At 47.2% G+C, this 20,727-nt stretch overlaps 1 protein-coding gene across 1 annotated transcript in view; it reads right to left on the bottom strand.

Moving 5' to 3' along the window:
* Positions 1–20,727, bottom strand: part of CAPN9 (calpain 9) — a 1,247,204-nt gene that overhangs the window by 288,510 nt on the left and 937,967 nt on the right. The window contains exon 14 of the mRNA XM_077486535.1: positions 5,008–5,065. Within this exon, the coding sequence (XP_077342661.1) occupies positions 5,008–5,065 (58 nt within the window). The remainder of the gene's footprint in view (positions 1–5,007; positions 5,066–20,727) is intronic.

The raw sequence follows: 20,727 nt of genomic DNA, 5'->3' as shown, positions 1-20,727 counted from the left end.
ACAGTAGTGTTCCTAAACCACAGTGTTTCCAGAACACTAGAACACCTGGAACGTCTAGGTTGGATTATAAACCTAGAAAAGTTGTCCCTACAGCCTGCTACCAGGTTGGAATACCTGGGTATGTTTATCGACACCGCTCAGGGCAAGGTGTTTCTTCCAAGGCCAAAAGCCTTGGCCATCGGGGATCTGGTGCGCCTAATTCTGGGCAGGAGATCTTCCCCCATTCGGTTATGCATGAGACTGTTAGGCCGTTCCATTTGCCCAGTTCCATTCAAGGCCTCTGCAAAGATGCATCCTTGCGGCCTGGAACAGGAAGCCCCAATCCTTGGATCTTCCTATGCGTCTATCCCTAGGGACACGCAGGAGTCTCGTCTGGTGGTTACAAACTGAGAATTTGCTGAAAGGCAAAACCTTTCTTCCTCTTCCATGGAAGGTTATTACGACAGATGCCAGCCTGATAGGCTGGGGAGCAGTGTTAGAGGAGACATGCTCGCAGGGGAAATGGTCTGTGATCGAGAGGCTATTGCCCATAAATGTCTTGGAGATCCGGGCAGTTTATATGGCTCTCATAAGGTGGTCTTCCAGACTACGGGGTCTCCCTGTTCGGGTTCAGTCCGACAATGCCACAGCAGTGGCCTATATCAATCACCAGGGCGGTACCAGGAGTCTGGTAGCGCAAAAAGTGGTGAATCGCATACATGTCTGGGCAGAAAAGCATGTTCCATGCCTTTCTGCAGTCTTCATTCCAGGAGTGGAATATTGGCAGGCGGATTTTCTGAGCCGCCAGCAGTTGTGCCCAGGAGAATGGGCTCTGCACCCCGACGTGCTTTTGGACATATGTCGCAGGTGGGGTACTCCAGACGTAGATCTGTTTGCGTCCAGGTTCAACAGAAAGCTGGACAAATTTGTGTCAAGAACAAGAGATACACTTGCTCAGGGGTCAGATGCTCTGATAGTTCCCTGGGATTAGTACATTCGGATTTATGCTTTCCCCCCGTGCCCGCTTCTGTCGCGGTTCCTGGGAAGAGTCAAGAGGGAAACGAAGTCGGTCCTTTTGGTAGCCCCGGCTTGGCCCAGGCGACCGTGGTATGCAGAGATCATGAAGTTGGCTGTAGGCAGGCCATGGATCTTCCCCTCTCCAGCCAGATCTGCGCTCACAGGGTCCAATCTACCATCCTGCTTTACACAGTCTGAATTTGACGGTTTGGCTGCTGAGACCCACATTCTGAGAGACCGTAGGCTTTCGGGGCCAGTCCTTTCTACTCTGGTCAATGCCAGAAAGCCGGCCTCCAGGCTTTTTTTACTACAAAATCTGGAGGGCATATGTTTCCTGGTGTGAACTCAGGGGATGGCATCCTAGAAAGTATGTCATTAGCAGGATCTTGGCCTTCCTCCAGTCAGGCCTAGAAATGAATTTGGCCGTAAGCACTATCAAGGTGCACATTTCGGCATTGTCAGTATTTTTTCAGAAGCCACTTGCATCGCATTCCCTGGTGCGGGCTTTCATCCAGGGGGCTATGTGGATAAGGCCGCCAGTCAAAACTCCGGTATGCCCATGGGATCTAAATTTGGTTCTCTCGGCTTTGCAGGGGCAACCTTTTGAACCTTTGCATCTGGCTTCATTAGTTCTTTTGACCAAAAAAAAAATATTGTTTTTCTTGGTAGCCATTTCCACGGCTAGAAGAGTGTCAGAACTAGCAGCTCTCTCCAGTAAAGAGCCGTATCTAATTGTTCATAAGGACCGGGTGGTCATGCGCCCCAACAGGTCCTTTCTACCTAAGGTGGTTTCGGGATTCCATTTGAATCAAGATGTAATCCTACCATCCTTTTTTCTGGAACCACAGTCCGCAGAAGAAGAATCCTTGCACACTTTGGATGTGGTTAGGGCAATCAGTATCTATCTTCAAGCAACGGCTCAAATAAGGAAAACTGATTGCTTATTTATTTTGCCGGAAGGCCCTAGGAAGGGCCAGGCGGCATCAAAATCCACTCTCTCAAGGTGGATCAGACAGATTATTTCTCAGGCCTATAGTGTTAGAGGAAAAATCCCTCCTTTTCAAGTAAAAGCGCACTCTACTAGGGCTGTAAGTGCTTCTTGGGCAGTGCATCACCAGACCTCCCTGGCTCATATCTGTAAGGCTGCAACTTGGTCATCAGTCCACACATTCACCAGATTCTATCAGGTGGATGTCAGAGGGCGCAGTGTACTGCAGGCTGCAGTTTAAGTCCTCCGGCCCTTTGCGGTCTATAATTATGATCTGTGTCTCCCTCCCCTCAATCTGAGCATTGCTTTGGGACATCCCACTATGTAATGAGCTCCTGTGTCCCCCGTGATGTATGATCAAGAAAATAGGATTTTTATATACAGCTTACCTGTAAAATCCTTTTCTTGAGAGTACATCATGGGACACAGGAGCTCATTACATAGTGGGATGTCCCAAAGCAATGCTCAGATCCCGCCCCTCTTGGGTTTTACGTGGTTTCCTATTGCTTTGCTACAAAACTGAGGTGCCTCCCATATGGGAGGGGTTATATAGGGGAGGAATTCTCCTTAATTGGGGTTAACCAGTGTCCAATCACCAGAGGTGACTATATAACCCACTATGTAATGAGCTCCTGTGTCCCGTGATGTACTCTCAAGAAAAGGATTTTACAGGTAAGCTGTATATAAAAAATCCTATTTTTACGCCCTTAGAAAGCCGGAAGGCAGTGATTGGTTTTTGGGGTCCCAAAAAGTCTCACACGTGGTATCCCCATACTCAGAAGAAGCAGAAGAATGCATTTGGGGTGTAATTTCACATATGTCAATGCCATGTGTGAGCAATATATAATTTCAGTGACAACTTTGTGTACATTTTTTTTTTGTCATTTTTCAATCATTTGTGACAAAAAAATATATATTATATGTGCTTAACATGCCTCTCAGCAAATTCCTTGGGGTGTCTACTTTCCAAACACTGACTGACAGTCAGCAGCTCTCCTCTCGGAGATCTGTGACAACCAGTGTTGGTCATCTTAATTTAAAAAAGTAATTAGTTAAGTTACAAATTACTTCTCCCAAAAAGTAATTGCGTTAGTAACTCGGTTACTACATTGGAAAAGTAATTAGTTACTCAGCAAAGTAACAGTGACAGGGGTGGCAGTGGTGGTACTTGAGGGGGTGGCAGCGGTGGTACTTGAGGGGTGGCAGTGGTGGTGGTGTACTTGGGGGGGTGGCAGTGGTGTACAGTACTTGGGGGGGTGGCAGCGGTGGTACTTGGGGGGGTGGCAGTGGTGGTGTACTTGGGGGGTGGCAGCGGTGGTGGTGCCATCCTTTCCCACCCCCACCGCTGCCTCTTACTGATCCCATCCCCCACCACCACTGATCTCATCCCTACCGTATCCCCCCTATCACCTCTGTTGTAGAAGTGATGGTGGGTGGGTAGGGATGGGATCAGTAAGAAGCAGAGGTGGTGGAGGACTTGGGATGGATCGATTGCACTGCAATTCGAATAGTCAGACAGTCACTTACTTGAATGCCTCCAGGGCTGCCTTTCCATCATGGGGAGAGATAGAGACCCTCCCCTTCACTCAATTGGTGTCAGCTGGTCAGCTGACTTAATTTTTCAGTGTCCACCCCACCTCCCTACATTCTCTCCCTCTGGATAGGCGGGGCGGTCCAGACAGTCTCTCTGAGTCTCAGCCTCTTCTCAGCTCAGCGGGCGAAAGCCCCCCTCCCCACAGCGGAACAAACGGCCAGGCAGCGCGGCCACAGAGGGCCTCGCGGGTGGTAGATGTAATTGCGGTAACGCCACCCAAGTAATGGAACTGAGTTACCATGAGGAGAAGAGTAATCAGTTAGATTACACGTTACCCTCTAAAGTAACTGCCTTAAGTAACTCCATTTATTTTAACTGAGTTACATCACTGGTGAAAACCGAGCAATCGGTGATGTTTGGTGGCTTGGTTCTCAGTGCAGAGACGGCGAGGGACAGCTGCAGTATCAGTCTGATGCTGAATCCACATAGGGAAGTATGAATAGGAAATAAAAAAACATATTTCTCTTTTAAGCTTTGACAAAAACAACTGAAAGTTGATTGGTTTCTCTGCAGAGCTGAACCAGATTTTTCACTCTCCAGTTTTAGGAAATCAACCCCAATATCTCTTTAAAATTACTAATAACTTGGCATGTTAATGTGCAAACTCACTCCACGGAGGATCCAAAGTGCAGAAAAACACTATTTTCGGTAAAATAAGGACTTTTGGCCTGGACCCCACAAATCATCCACTGATTTGAGCAAAATCCCTGTGCCCAATAGGCCCTGCTTGAATGTATCTATGCTGGTAGTGTTGAAGTACAGTGATCCCCTGCCTGACAGCATCTGCACAGTTCTGGTGGTAATATCAGCACACAGGTAAAGGCGTGGAATTTGATTCTCTAAAGCCCTGTACACACAGGCCAAATATTGAGTGGTTCAACAGAAACTGGACAACATTTGGCATGTGTGTACCGAAGCCTGTCAGATAGAAGCTGGGTGAACATCCGCCTTCTGTTGAAGGGGCATGACTGAAAAATAGCTGCCGATCGGCATCCAATCAGTACTTTCAGCCAATAGCTGAGAGTGCTGACCAGTGTGTTCTGGCGGGGGTAATCTCCCTTTCAGAACACAATATGTCAGTGGGGAGATCCCTGTACTAACATTGGAGAGTTAGTACATCGAACAAATCTCAAGCTCATCAATTATTTTTCATTCAGCCCGTTGGTTTGAACGAAAGAAGATGACTGATAGTGTGTACTTGGCTTCAGACTGAAGTGTCCCAAATGCTACTGGTAAATAATCATTTAGTGGCGGAGCTAAGAGAAGTGTCAAGTGCTAATGACAAATAAAAAAAGCAAAGCAAAAAAAAGGAAATCCTTTGGAGTTAGGCATTATCAAAATAAGTTGATCAAAGCCTTATGAGTTTTTTCAGATACAGATCATTTCTAAGTTAATATCACATAATATACGTTTGATGCACTAAACTTACTTCTTTGCAAAACAGCATTCAGAACATATTGCAGCTCTTCAGCACTAACTTCCAAGTCCTGTAATTCAAAAACATAAGTTACTCACTTGTGGCTATTAGGAGAATGACTGGACAGTTAAAGAATATGTTACCACATTTCATATTCTCCTGATATGTGTCTGTTGTACTGTGTGAAAAAGTATCCAGTTCTCTGCATCTCTTCCTTTGTGTGAAATACCTGATGATCCTGTCTGTTTCCCTGCTCACCTATTTTAAACTGACCCATATTAGGCATAGAAGCATATCCATCCGTGTTCAGTTGCCTGCTTGTGCTGGTAGCAAAGCTTGCCTGTCCTCCAAGGATCAGACTTGTGCTACATGGTTACACTGTTAATCTAGCTGAAAAAAGACACAAGTCTATCCAGTTTAACTCACAGAAAAAACAAAACAAAAACAAAACACACACAAATGCAAAAAACCTCCATATACACAATCCTATAACCACAGTTGATCCACAGGATGACAAAAAAAATGCAATAAAACATTATCCAATTTGCTGAAGTGGGGGAAAAATTACTTCCTGATCCCCCAAGAGGCAATCAGATATTCACTGGGTCAATTTTACCTATAAATATAAGGAACCAGTGCATTTAGGAAAGAACTGTTTTTAACAATCTACTTAGCTAAGTCCAGGATAAGCTCTTGAGGGAGTTTATTCTATTTTTCCAAAGCTCTTACTGTGAAGAAGCCTTTCTATATTTGGAGGTTACATTTATTCCTCCAGACATAAAAAGTGCCCCCTTGTCTTCTGTGATGACCTAAGGCTGGGTTCACAGTAGTGTGAATTGGATGTGGGTTCTCCGCATCCGATTCGCATGACAGGAGATTGTGACTGGCTCTTGATGGAGCCCGTTCACACATCCATGTGGCAGCTGCAGAGCGAATTGCACAGGGGTTCTATGTGCATTTGGCCCTGTTTTAGGTCCGAATTCAGGCAAATTGGGACCTGATTTGTCCCTGAAATGAAGAACAGGGATGCACCGGACCCCTGCTTCGAGCCACATCAATATTAGGTGTAAAGTGAATAACTACACCAAGTTCCCTACATGGTCCACTTATGTATTTATACATGTTGATCATATCCGTCCCTGAATCACCACTTCTCAAGAGACAATATACATTCAGTTCAGCTAATCTTTCCTTATAGCTGGGGTACTCCATGCCTCTATAAGTTTTTGGCTCTGCATACTAATCGAGAGCTCTCTCTCTCTCTCTCTCCTCTCTCCTCTCTCCTCTCTCTCCTCCCCTCTCCTCTCTCTCTCTCTCTCTCTCTCTCTCTCTCTCTCTCTCTCTCTCTCTCTCTCTCTCTCTCTCTCTCTCTCTCTCTCTCTCTCTCTCTCTCTCTCTCTCTCTCTCTCTCTCTCTCTCTCTCTCTCTCTCTCTCTCTCTCTCCCTCTCCCTCTCCCTCTCCCTCTCCCTCTCCCTCTCCCTCTCCCTCTCCCTCTCCCTCTCCCTCTCCCTCTCCCTCTCCCTCTCCCTCTCCCTCTCCCTCTCCCTCTCCCTCTCCCTCTCCCTCTCCCTCTCCTCTCTCTCTCTCTCTCTCTCTCTCTCTCTCCCTCTCCCTCTCCCTCTCTCTCTCTCTCTCTCTCTCTCTCTCCAGTCCATACCTACAAGAAAAGATTTTGCTTTGGAAACCGTAGCTTAGCTTGGCATTGCATGCTATTATTAAGCTTATGATATACCATAACAGCCAGATCCTTCTCCACCATTGATTCCCCCAGTTATACTCTCCCTAGTATGTATGATGCATGCATATTTTTAGCCCACAAGTGCGTAAAATGATATGCATGAGGGTAAAAACTTCTCTGTGCAGCAGCCCCCCAACACTTACCTGAGCCTGATCTTTCTCAAGTTTTGTGCATGGAAGCCTCGGCTCGGCTGCTGTCAATCAGAGCCAGTAAACCAATAAGGAGAGAGATGGGACGGGGCAGAGCAATGGTTCTATGTGTGAATGAACCAATGCACATATTCGCCAGCACACCGTGGATCATAAGATATCATTCAAACATTTTATTGCAGAAAGATCACATCACAAACAACCAAGTGCAGTCTTTCGGAGATGCACATGACCCCCTTCATCAGGCATGTGATAAGGTGCATACTGAGTTACAGATATTTTTAAAGTGCAATCTACCAATCAGAAACACAGAAAAGGTTACATCCCCGCCCTCTGACATCAAATGATGTCATAATCCTGCCAACAAAAATAACAGTAAAAGTATAAGGAATGATAACAGGTAATAGCACTCATTAACCACTTTCAGACCGGACCATTTTGCTGGTAAATGACCAGAGGTCTTTTTACACTTTGGCACTGCGCTGCTTTAACTGGTAATTGCGCGGTCATGCAATGTTGTACCCAAACAAAATTTGCGTCCTTTTCTTCCCACAAATAGAGCTTTCTTTTGATGGTATTTGATTGCCTCTGCGATTTTTATTTTTTGCGATATAAACGTAAAAAGACCGCAAATTTTGAAAAAAAATGATATTTTCTACTTTTTGTTATTAGAAAAATCCAATAAACTCAATTTTAGTCATACATTTAGGACAAAATGTATTCAGCCACATGTCTTTGGTAAAAAAAAAGTCAATAATTGTATATTTATTGGTTTGCGCAAAAGTTGTCACATCTACAAACTAAGGTACGTTTTCTGGAATTTACGCAGCTTTTAGTTTACGACTGCCTATCTCATTTCTTGAGGTGCTAAAATGACAGGGCAGTACAAAACCCCCCCAAATGACCCCATTTTGGAAAGTAGACCCCCTAAGGAAATTGATAAGAGGCATGTTGAGCCCATTGAATATTTTATTTTTTTGCCTCAAGCGATTGAATAATGACAAAAAAAAAATTTTTTTTTTTTTTTTACACAAAGTTGTCACTAAATGATATATTGCTCACACATGCTATGGGCGTATGTGAAATGACACCCCAAAATAAATTCTGCTGCTTCTCCTGAGTACGGGGATACCACATATGTGGGACTTTTTGGGAGCCTAGCCGCGTACAGGGCCCCGAAAACCAAGCACCGCCTTCAGGCTTTATAAGGGCGTCAATTTTTGATTTCACGCCTCACTACCTATTACAGTTTTGAAGGCCATAAAATGCCAAGATGGCACAAAACCCCCACAAATGACCCCATTTTAGAAAGTAGACACCCCAAGCTATTTGCTGAGAGGCATGTTGAGTCCATGGAATATTTTATATTTTGCCACAAGTTGCGGGAAAATTACAAACTTTTTTTTTTTTTTTTTTTTTTTCACAAAGTTGTCACTAAATGATATATTGCTCATGCATGCCATGGGCATATGTGAAATGACACCCCAAAATAAATTCTGCTGCTTCTCCTGAGTACGGGGATACCACATATGTGGGACTTTTTGGGAGCCTAGCCGCGTACGGGGCCCCGAAAACCAAGCACCGCCTTCAGGCTTTCTAAGGGCGTAATTTTTTGAGTTCACTTCTCACTACCTATTACAGTTTTGAAGGCCATAAAATGCCAAGATGGCACAAAACCCCCACAAATGACCCCATTTTAGAAAGTAGACACCCCAAGCTATTTGCTGAGAGGCATGTTGAGTCCATGGAATATTTTATATTTTGCCACAAGTTGCGGGAAAATTACAAACTTTTTTTTTTTTTCACAAAGTTGTCACTAAATGATATATTGCTCACGCATGCCATGGGCATATGTGAAATGACACCCCAAAATAAATTCTGCTGCTTCTCCTGAGTACGGGGATACCACATATGTGGGACTTTTTGGGAGCCTAGCCGCGTACGGGGCCCCAAAAACCAAGCACCGCCTTCAGGCTTTCTAAGGGCGTTACAGTTTTGAAGGCCATAAAATGCCAAGATGGCACAAACCCCCCCCCCCCAAATGACCCCATTTTAGAAAGTAGACACCCCTAAATTTAGGGGTACACTAGTGAGACTAGGTAATAAATGGCGGGTGCCCTGAAACTATAAAAAAATAACTAACCAACCAGCGTCACCTGTAACAGTTATATGGTGATCACTGGTGAAAGGGTTAACTAGGGGGCAATCAGGGGGCTTTATGCGGTAGTATATGGGGGTCCCTGGTGCTATAAAAAGCTGCGGCGAACCTAAATACCTACCTGCCTAACTAGCGTCACCTGTGACACTAATACAGCGATCAGAAAAACGATCGCTTATTAGGCTGGGTTCACACTGGAGCGATGCGGGAACGCCACGAATGCGCGGCGGGTTCCCGCATCGCATGCCTCCCGGCGGCAGTTCACACTGCCCTATGCGAACTGCTGGGAGTGTCAGTGAAATGTTAATGACACCCCCAGATCAGTTCGCATATCGCAGTGCGATCTGCAAACTTGGATCGCATGGTGTGAACACCCATGCGATCCGATTCTGCTGCGGACCAAAAAAAGGGTCCCGTGCGAGTTTGCGGCGGGTGCGGCGGGTGCGACACGAATTCAGCCATACTATCTGTATAGCTGAACTCGAATCGCACAGAGATCGGATGTGATTTGCACTGCAGTGCGGTGCGAATCACATCCGTTCTCATAAACCGCTGCAATGTGAACCCAGCCTTAGTGACACTGGCGACGGGGGGTGATCACGGGGTTAAACCTTTATTGGGGGGGTTAGGGGGGTACCTTAGAACTAAAGGGGGCTAACCCTAACTGCCCTAACAGTTATTAGTCACAAATGACACCTGCCGGGTGATCAGGGGGTTAAACCTTTATTAGGTAATAAATGGCGGGTGCCCTGAAACTATAAAAAAATAACTAACCAACCAGCGTCACCTGTAACAGTTATATGGTGATCACTGGTGAAAGGGTTAACTAGGGGGCAATCAGGGGGCTTTATGCGGTAGTATATGGGGGTCCCTAGCGCTATAAAAAGCTGCGGCGAACCTAAATACCTACCTGCCTAACTAGCGTCACCTGTGACACTAATACGGCGATCAGAAAAATGATCGCTTATTAGGCTGGGTTCACACTGGAGCGATGCGGAAACGCCGCGAATCCGCGGCGGGTTCCCGCATCGCATGCCTCCCGGCGGCAGTTCACACTGCCCTATGCGAACTGCTGGGAGTGTCAGTGAAATGTTACTGACACCCCCAGATCAGTTCGCATATCGCAGTGCGATCTGCAAACTCGGATCGCATGGTGTGAACACCCATGCGATCCGATTCTGCTGCGGGCCAAAAAAAGGGTCCCGTGCGAATTTGCGGCGGGTGCGGCGGGTGTGGCGGGTGCGGCGAATGGCTGAACTCGAATCGCACAGAGATCGGATGTGATTTGCACTGCAGTGCGGTGCGAATCACATTCGTTCTCATAAACCGCTGCAATGTGAACCCAGCCTTAGTGACACTGGCGACGGGGGGTGATCACGGGGTTAAACCTTTATTGGGGGGGTTAGGGGGGTACATTAGAACTAAAGGGGGCTAACCCTAACTGCCCTAACAGTTATTACAGTCACAAATGACACCAATGCAAAAAAAAAAAAAAAAAAAAAAAAAATGACATTGGTGTCACTGTGACTGGGGGGCAGGGGTAATTGGGGGGGTGATCGGGGGGTAAAGGGGGGGTGTGAGTGTGCCTGGCATGTTCTACTGTGTGTGGGATGTGTTGGTGCAACTCACTGATCCGCTCTCCTCCGTGTCGGAACGAAAAATACCGACACGGAGGAGAGAATACATCACTTCCTCTCCTGTGTTTACATTACAGGAGAGGAAGTGATGTCACCGGGGATTTCCATTCGTCGGGAGCGATCGCGAGGGGGTGGCCATGAATGAATGGCCGTCCCCTCGTCCGGGATCGCTCCCGAACGAAAACCGACCGCCGCAGGCACCGGGCGGGGGCCCGATCGGGCCCCCGACCCGCGGGAGGCAAAGGACGTACATATATGTGCTTATGCCTGCCCGTGCCATTCTGATGACGTAGATCGGCGTGAGGCGGTCGGCAAGTGGTTAAATAACTACACTGATGACTGGGTGGAGTATGGAGGCCCGCCATGCAAGGACCTGATTGTGATCTGGGTAAATAAAAGCTGCGATCAGCCAGATGTGCCCAGTTAATACATGTAGTTGGTAGGGCTCAGTGTCGCCATTGGCAAGGTAACCCCGCCCCTGCCCAAACGCCAACAGCCATGTTGCCAACACATACGCAGTGGTAGGCATAGTAACCCGAGGACGCCAGGTTCATGCATAGCCGTGAGTGTCACATCAGGAGCGGGAAGTAGCAGAGTGTGGTGCAATGGAGAAAGGTCCAGACCAAGAAAATAAAGCAGAACCGGAGGAGTATAGACAAACAATGAGCCAAGAAAAAATGTAAACAAACAAGGAGAGAAGGAGACAAAAGCAGAAAATGAAAAAATAAGCAGATGAAAAAGGTTATTAACGCAAAAAGAAATATAGAAGAAAAAATAAATAACTAAATCAAAAAAAGTAAAAATGAAAAAGGGGTGGGGGGAGTAAAAAAAAAAGTAAAATAAATTAGAAGAAATTGAAAAAAAAAATTCCAAATAAAAAATGAAAAAATAATAAAAAGAAATAAGAAAGAAAATACACAATTGTAGAAAGAAAAAAAGAACAAGAAAAAATGAAAGAGACAAAAAGAGAATATAGTTTATTAACCACTTCCCGCCCGCCATATGTAGAATGATGGCTGGAAAGTGGTTCCGTTATCCTGACTGGGCGTCAGTTGACGTCCAGCAGGATAACAAGCCAGCGTGTGCCCATGCGGCGATCGGTTGTGTGGTGTGCCAGTCTGACACACCGCATCTTTCATCTTGGTAAAGAGCCTCTGACCCAGGCTCTTTACCACGTGATCAGCTGTGTCCAATCACAGCTGATCACAGTGTAAATAGGAAGAGACATTTATCAGCTTTTCCTCCACTCGCACTGACAGACGAGGCAAGTAAAGGAGAGCTGAGCGGCTGCTCTCCTGACAGCACAGCACAGCCCTCCAAGGATGCCCAGCCAGTCAATTGCTCAGTACTGCCTAACAATGCCATCCATAAGTGCTGCCCATAAGTGCATCCTATCAGTGCCACCTATCAGTGCCCATCAGTATCCACCTATCAGTGCCCAGTGCTACCTATGAGTGCCCATCAGTGCTGCATATAAGTGCCATCTCATCAGTGCCAATCAGTACTGCCTCATCAGTGCCCACCCATGAAGGAGAAAGCTTATTTACAAAGTTTTGTAACCAAAACAAAGAAAAACTTATTTTTTTTCAAAATATTCTGTATTTTTTTATTTGTAGCCCAAAAAAGAAAAACCTCAGAGATGTTCAAATACCACCAAAAGAAAGCTCTATTTGTGTGGGAAAAAATTGTAAAAATGTTGTATGGGTACAGTGTTGCATAACCATGCAATTGTAATTATAAATGCGACAGCACTGAAAGCTGAAAAATGGTCTGGGCAGGAAGAGGGAATGTGCCAGTTATTTAAGTGGTTAAAGAACTTAGAAAACAAAATAATAAAAATAAAAAGTTTAAAACGGAGAAAGAAGGAACAAAGAAGGAAACCAGAAAAAAGAGGAGAAATAAAAAAAAAAAACGGGAAGAACAAAGGAAGGGATGAGAAAAAAAAAAGAAAAAAGGGATAGACAAAATGCAAAGAACTTGCAATACCCTGCACTCAATCATGGTGCTAATGCAGCCACTTAACCAAAGAGGCTGTGATAATGCGCAATATTTTGGCAGGGATTCAAGCACAAGAAAACCCATTAGTAATCATGGTAAAACTTAAAACCAATTGTGTGAATACCTAGGTGTGAAATCATCTGACATTAAGAGAACATGTGAATGTCAGATTGGTATTGAGCCCACCCAGTTGTACTGTCCCTAAAGTGTATATTCAGTAAGCTTCTTGACAGAGAAGTAGGCGATCACGATCACCCCCTCTAATAGGTAATTTAACGTGTTGGATAACCATCCCTCGCAAATCATGGGTCTGATGTATGGATGTCACATATGTTTCTGAAATCATCTTTTAAATGTGCCATTCATTTTTATAACATAGGTTAATGCGCACAGCTCATTTCAAAATATAAATGCAAAAATCTGTGTTGCAGTCCAGATAATCGCATATTCAGTACCGGTTGCCCCTGTGTGGGTGGGAAAAGCATTCCACACAAATGAGTTACAAACATTACAATTAAAACACCTAAAGCAGACAGTCTTCTGAGAGATCCAAGCTAAGCCTTGGTGTATTTATGCCTGGGGTCAGCCTGTACAAGGTGATCACGTAAAGTTCTGTTGCGTCTGTGTGCAATCAAGGGTCTTACCCTGAGGTCAGATGCAAGAGAGCTATTGGCATGTAATATGTTCAAATTGTGTTCTGCACAAATAATGGCTGATTGGCCAAACAAGTAGTTTTAAGTCGATTGATTAAAGCTTTGGCCAAAGCTTGATGGAGCACCTTAGCTGTTTACAGTATCTCTGTTCAAGAAACCTGTTACACATTTTTTCAAGTTGCTGTCATTAATCATCTCTGGCAGAATATATACATAACACCCTCATGAACTGTGCGATGGGCAAATTCCTACATAGATGGGAGGGATGTGTGCTATGATGATGGAGTAGTGTGTCCGTTGATTTAGCATAGAGTGAAGTGTTGATGGTTCTCTGTGTGTTGGTAACTAATACATTGAGAAAGGTAATTGTCTTTGATGAAAATCTCAGGATTGAATACTATCCCAGGAAACACATTGTTCAGAAAATTGACAAATGAGAAGAACTCGTCTTCCCAACTGGCCGAAATAAGAAAAATGTTGTCTATATACCTCACCCAGCACTTAACATGTTCAACAAATGGAGCAACTTAGATATTTGCCAGCACACCAAGGATCAGCACAAAATGGCATCCAAACGGTTTAGTTTGTTGCATGATCACAACACAAAAAGTTTTTTTGGTTTTGGTTTTGTTGTTTTTTTTTTTTTACTTTTTGTTTGTTTTTGTTGCTTGTTGTTTGTTTTGTTTTTTGGTTCTTTGTTGTTTGTCTTTTGTGTTTGTTCTTGTTTTTTGTTGTTTTGTTTTGTTGTTGTTTTTTTTTGTATTTTTATTTATTCAATTTTTATAATTTTTTTTATTTAATTAGATTTATTTTTTGTTACTTTCATTTATTCTTTATTCTTGTTTATTTATTTTTATATTTACATTTATATTATTTTCTAACCATCTTTATTCTCATCACTTTTGTTGTCCCCTTCTACTTTCTGCTTTCTTCTCTTTTCTTCAGCTCTCTGCACCTTTTCTTTTCTCATTGTCACGTACCTAGTTGTAGAGCCTGGAATGCAGGGATCGGCCTCTCGTATCCCCCTGGCTAATGAACCCCTGGAGATGGGGAACAGGTATTCAAAAGTTCAGGGGGCACAAGTGCCTGGCAGATGGAGACTGGTCCAGATGATCAGCTGGGCACCGACAGCGGGTTGGTAGAGCTGGTAGGTTTGATCAGTAGCGGGCAGGCACCCGTGGATGGACTGCTGGGCAGGTAGTCGTCAGGAGGCACCAGGAACCCAATGGGTAAACAGGAGCGGGAGTATCGGGTACAGGCCGGGTCAGCAGGAGTCGGTCAGCGAGGTACAAGGGATGAGGCAGAGACGTGGTCAGGCAAGCAGAGGTCGTAGACAGGCAGCAATGGATCGGAGTCAAGGAACAGGCCGGGTATCAGGAAACCAGAGTAACGGGTACAGATTCAGACAACAAGATCACGGACACGCTGTAGACTGGACAGCACGGGTGGAAGGGAGCCAGTGACTAAAGAAGGCCTTAGGGCGCCAAACAGACGTACGACGGGTCAGCGCGTCCCCGCAAGGGAACGTGTTCCCGTTCGTGACCCACGAGCGCGTGCACGGTCGTCCGGGTCGACGCGAGTGCGTTCGTCGGCTTTAGCGCGCGTCAAAGGGAAACGACGGCCTCTCCACGACGGAACTCTACAGGTAAGTCTCTTACATACGACCGAGGTGCCCGAGCGGTCGTGACATTGCCCCCCCCCAAGGGGCAGCCTCCGGATGCCTAACCGGGCCAACTTATTCGGGTGGGCTTTCTTGAAGGCACGGATGAGTCTCTTGGCGTGGATATTGGCTTCTGGCTCCCAAGAGTTCTCCTCGGGTCCGTACCCCTTCCACTTGACCAAGAACTGAGTCTGGTTCTGCCTCTTTCTACAGTCCAGAATGGCCTCCACTTCAAACTCGATCTCCCCATCGACCAACACGGGCTCCGGAGGGCTGGAGATTCTGTCAGTGAAGGGGTCCATGACTGTGGGTTTGAGGAGTGATACATGAAAAACTGGATGGATACGGAAGGATCCAGGAAGTTTGAGTTCAAACGCCACATCGTTTAGCTTCCTCTTGATCGGGAAAGGACCTATGAATCTTGGGCCCAACTTCTTAGAAGGGCAGGAGAGCTTAAGATTCAAGGTGGACAGCCAGACCCGATCCCCAACCTTAAGGTCCAGTTCCCCTCTCCTCTTTCGGTCGAAGATTTCTTTACTGCGCTCCTGTGATCTGGTCAGAGTTTCCTGCAGAAGCTTGTTGTTTTCAACAAAGAAATTCAGGTTCTTTTGAACCGCTGGCACTGAGCACTCCGGAAGGTCGCCAGACAGGAACAACGGGTGGAATCCAAAGTTAGCATAGAAAGGAGATTGCTTGGTGGCCGAGTGAATAGTATTATTGTACGCAAACTCTGCCATTGGCAAAAGAGAGACCCAGTCGTCTTGAGAGAAGGACGAAAAACAACGAAGGTATTGTTCCAGTGTTTGATTCGTCCTTTCGGTCTGGCCGTTGGTCTGCGGATGGTATGGATGGTAGGCTGAGGATAGGCGAAGGTCAATCTTCAATGCTTCGCAGAGTGCCCTCCAAAACCTTGAGGTGAACTGCACCCCCCTATCGGATGTAATGTTGGCAGGAATGCCATGGAGCCTCACAATTTCCTTTATAAAAACGTTAGCTGTCTCCGCGGCTGAAGGGGTGCCCTTCATGGGCAAGAAGTGTGCCATCTTGGTAAGTCGGTCAACTACGACGAAAATCGTGGAGTGATTTTCGGAAGGGGGGAGTTCCACGATAAAGTCCATGGAGATCATCCTCCATGGCCTGTCGGGAACGGGTAATGGTCTTAGTAGACCCCAGGCTTTTAACTTGTTGCTTTTACTTCGGATGCAGGTGGTGCAAGCTTGTACGTAATTCTTGCAGTCGTCCTTCATCTGTGGCCACCAGAAGGTGCGCCTGAGCAATTCCAGGGACTTGAGTATCCCGAAGTGGCCAGCCAAGGGGTGGTCATGACAGGAGGCCAGAACCAGAGTCCGAGCTGCCTGGGGGACGAAAATCCTGTTCTCGTGCCATAGAAGGCCATCCCTGGAGGATAATGGGGTACCGGATGGAGGTATAGCGCCTATGGACGCCTGCTTAAGCTGAGACACCACGTCTCCCTGGAGAAGGAGGAAATTCCCAGCAGAGAGGATGGTATCAGTAGGTGGCAAGTTCTCCGGCTGACTGAACATGCGGGATAGAGCATCCGGCTTGGTATTTTTGGATCCGGGACGGTAGGTGACATGGAATACAAATCTTGAGAAGAAGAGAGCCCACCTGGCCTGACGAGGCTTAAGTCGCTTAGCTGTCTTCAGGTACTCTAAATTTTTGTGGTCTGTATAGACCAAGATTGGGTGGGTAGCCCCCTCCAGTAAGTAGCGCCACTCTTCGAGTGCGGACTTGATGGCTAATAACTCACGGTCTCCGACGTCATAATTTCTTTCGGCCTCTGACAGCTTGCGGGAGAAGAAGGCGACCGGGTGGAGTAAGGACTTGGGTCCCTGCCTCTGGGAGAGTATTGCTCCGACTGCTATTTCTGAGGCGTCAACCTCGAGGGTATATGGGAGAGCAGGATCGGGGTGTTTCAGGACCGAGGCTGAGACAAATAGATTCTTCAGGGACTGGAAGGCCTTTTGTGCTTCTGGAGTCCAATGAAACCTTCGGTTCTGTTTGGTCAGCTCGGTAATAGGAGCGATAATAGCAGAAAAACCCCTTATGAATTTGCGGTAAAAGTTTGCAAAGCCTACAAATCGCTGGACTCCCTTTCTATCTGAGGGAGCAGGCCAATCTTGGATTGCCGAGACCTTCTGTGGATCCATCTCTACTCCTCTTACCGAGATGACCAAGCCGAGGAACTGTATGCTCTGCTGTTCAAAAATGCACTTTTCAGGTTTGGCGTACAAGCCGTGGAGACGGAGACGGGTCAGTACCTTCTTCACGTGTTCCCGATGATTGGCTAGGGTGGAAGAGAAAATTAAAATATCATCCAGGTAAATAATTACAAATAAATCTAGATAGTCCCTAAAAATGTCGTTAACAAAGTGCTGGAAAGTGGCCGGGGCATTACACAATCCAAATGGCATCACCAAATATTCGTAATGCCCGAAGCGGGTGCGGAAGGCAGTTTTCCACTCGTCTCCTCTCCTGATACGTACGAGGTTATATGCGCCTCGAAGATCCAACTTAGAGAAGAACTTAGCGGACCCCAGTCTTTGAAACAGTTCAGGTACCAGCGGCAGGGGGTAACGATTTTTAATTGTGATTTTATTCAGGGCCCGATAGTCCACACATGGGCGTAGGGAATGGTCTTTCTTTTCTACAAAGAAAATTCCGGCGCCCGCCGGGGAGGTGGAGGGCCGAATAAATCCCTTTGCTAGACTGTCATCTAGATATGACTTCAGGGCACTCAGTTCGGACTCGGAAAGAGGGAAGATCCTTCCAAAGGGAATTTCTGCCCCCGGGAGCAGTTCTATTGGGCAGTCATATGACCTATGGGGAGGAAGGGTCTCTGCCCCCTTTTTGCTGAAGACATCAAGGAAGGCGTGATATTCCTTGGGTACCGCTTGTCGGGTTTCGTCATCGGACTCTGAACAGAGAAGAACCGAAGAGTCCCCATCGGGGTTCCGGCTGCAATGCTGGAGGCAGTAATCTGAAGGAAATTCGATGGTTCCGGTGATCCAATCTATCCGCGGGTTGTGTGCCTTCAGCCAAGGCATACCCAGGATGATTGGAAACAGGGGAGACTGAATGACGTCCAGGCACAAGAGTTCTCGGTGAGTTCCAGCAATGACAGCGGGTAGGGGACTAGTCTCCTGAATCACTGGTCCTGATCCCAAGGTAGACCCGTCAGCTAGGTATACTGAGAGTCCCTTCTCTCTTGGTCTGAGGGGAATGCTATTTCTTCGGGCGAAGGACGAGTCGATGAAGCCACTGCAAGCCCCGGAATCAATAACCGCGTGGGTTTGGATAGTCCTTCCTGGGAGCTGCAGAAGGACAGGAACAGCCAGATGAGAAGGGTTATCAGTCCATACAGATGAGGGGACAGGTGGTACAAGGAGACACTTGCATATCTTGGCTGGGCAGGAACGAACAAAGTGCCCTGGCTCCCCGCAGTACAGGCAGAGGTTGTTGACCCGGCGACGCTGGCGTTCTTCTGGGGTCAGAGACGGGCGAAGTAGTCCCAGCTGCATGGGTTCCGAGGTGTCCAATGTGGATGCGGGTGGAGCAGGTGGAGTTGGGTGACTAGGCACCCGTGGTAGCATCCAGATTGGACGAGTAGCTGCGGAAGGACGTTCCTGGCGGCGCTCCCTCAAACGCCTGTCAATTTGGATGGAGGTATCTATCAGGGCTTCTAATGTCTCGGGGATACCCACACGAGCCAACTCGTCTTTCAGGCCCTCGGAGAGACCCAAGCGGAACTGGTAGCGCAGGGCCGCGTTGTTCCACTCTGTGTCCGCGCTCCATCGCCGGAATTCTGATACATAGTCCTCCACAGGTCTACGACCTTGTTGCAGAGCACGTAGGGCTGCTTCTGCGGTTGCAGCGAGTTGGGGGTCCTCGTAGAGTCTGGACATTGCCTGGAAGAAGGTATCCACAGAGTCTAGAGATGGGTCTTTCCGCTCCAACAGACGGTGTGCCCAGGCCTGAGGTTCATCTGTCAGCAAGGAAATGATGAATCCCACCTTCGTCGCTTCAAGGGAGAAGGTCCGGGGTTGCAAAGCAAAGTAAAGTTCGCATGAGTTGCGGAAGGCCCTGAACTTGTTTTGGTCTCCCGAGAATCGTTCCGGGGTTGGAACCCTAGGTTCAGGTGGCAGCATGACTACTGAAGGTGGGGGAAGAGCCCCTGGAGCGGCTGGCGCTGCGGCAGATAGTGCCTGAACTTGTTCTTCCAGTCTTCCGTAGCCCTCCTGCAAACTCTTAACTGCTTGAGTAAGGCCGGCCAGATGATGGCAGAGCTCGTCCATGGGGGAGGCTCCCTGCGCAGGCTCGGACATGGCTGTCCAGTACTGTCACGTACCTAGTTGTAGAGCCTGGAATGCAGGGATCGGCCTCTCGTATCCCCCTGGCTAATGAACCCCTGGAGATGGGGAACAGGTATTCAAAAGTTCAGGGGGCACAAGTGCCTGGCAGATGGAGACTGGTCCAGATGATCAGCTGGGCACTGACAGCGGGTTGGTAGAGCTGGTAGGTTTGATCAGTAGCGGGCAGGCACCCGTGGATGGACTGCTGGGCAGGTAGTCGTCAGGAGGCACCAGGAACCCAATGGGTAAACAGGAGCGGGAGTATCGGGTACAGGCCGGGTCAGCAGGAGTCGGTCAGCGAGGTACAAGGGATGAGGCAGAGACGTGGTCAGGCAAGCAGAGGTCGTAGACAGGCAGCAATGGATCGGAGTCAAGGAACAGGCCGGGTATCAGGAAACCAGAGTAACGGGTACAGATTCAGACAACAAGATCACGGACACGCTGTAGACTGGACAGCACGGGTGGAAGGGAGCCAGTGACTAAAGAAGGCCTTAGGGCGCCAAACAGACGTACGACGGGTCAGCGCGTCCCCGCAAGGGAACGTGTTCCCGTTCGTGACCCACGAGCGCGTGCACGGTCGTCCGGGTCGACGCGAGTGCGTTCGTCGGCTTTAGCGCGCGTCAAAGGGATACGACGGCCTCTCCACGACGGAACTCTACAGGTAAGTCTCTTACATACGACCGAGGTGCCCGAGCGGTCGTGACACTCATCCATTTTCAATCATCTAATTTGGTTCTCCATACTCCTTGGTCCCTATCTTCCTTTTGTGTTTCCCTCTCTTTCTTTTGTTTTTTTCAACTTCCTGCTCTTCTCTTCTTGCTTCGCTCACGCTCCCCACATTCACCCCTCCTCCCCACCTCCCCTGATTGGATGCAGTCTGCCTTGATGAGCAGGACCAGCCGGCGTCATCCGTTTCTATGATATCATACTGCAAAGTCCCTTGTTGCTCCTGAAAACAATTACCCCCACACAGGCGCCAATCAGGATCTACAACACCAAATCTTATATAACAAAATACAGGTAATGTCAATGGTTTCTTATGTTGACCCCTTCTTTACATATGTTTGTTGGATCTACTTTAACTATGCTAGATTTTGAGTCTTTTTGGTGGGATTTGTGATGGCATACCTGTCTGGGGGTGGGAGGGGCTTTTCTTAATTTTCTGATTGGTTGATGGGTATTTAAATTCTCTCCACTGTTATTCCACATTTATCACTTGCCTGACGAAGGGGTCCTGTGTGACTCTGAAATATTGCACCTTCTTATGCTGTGATCATGGAATAAACGAAACCGTTTGGATGCCACTTTGTGCTGATCCTTGGTGTGCTGGCTACATTGTGACTTCAACCAGTATCCAGCTGGTTG

Source organism: Lithobates pipiens, unplaced genomic scaffold (genome assembly GCF_037356315.1).
Source record: "Lithobates pipiens isolate NorthernLeopardFrog02 unplaced genomic scaffold, aLitPip1_a1.2 Scaffold_18, whole genome shotgun sequence".
Taxonomy (NCBI): domain Eukaryota; kingdom Metazoa; phylum Chordata; class Amphibia; order Anura; family Ranidae; genus Lithobates; species Lithobates pipiens.
The sequence above is the reverse complement of the archived record's forward strand: the minus strand, read 5'-3'. Positions and strand labels throughout refer to the sequence as shown.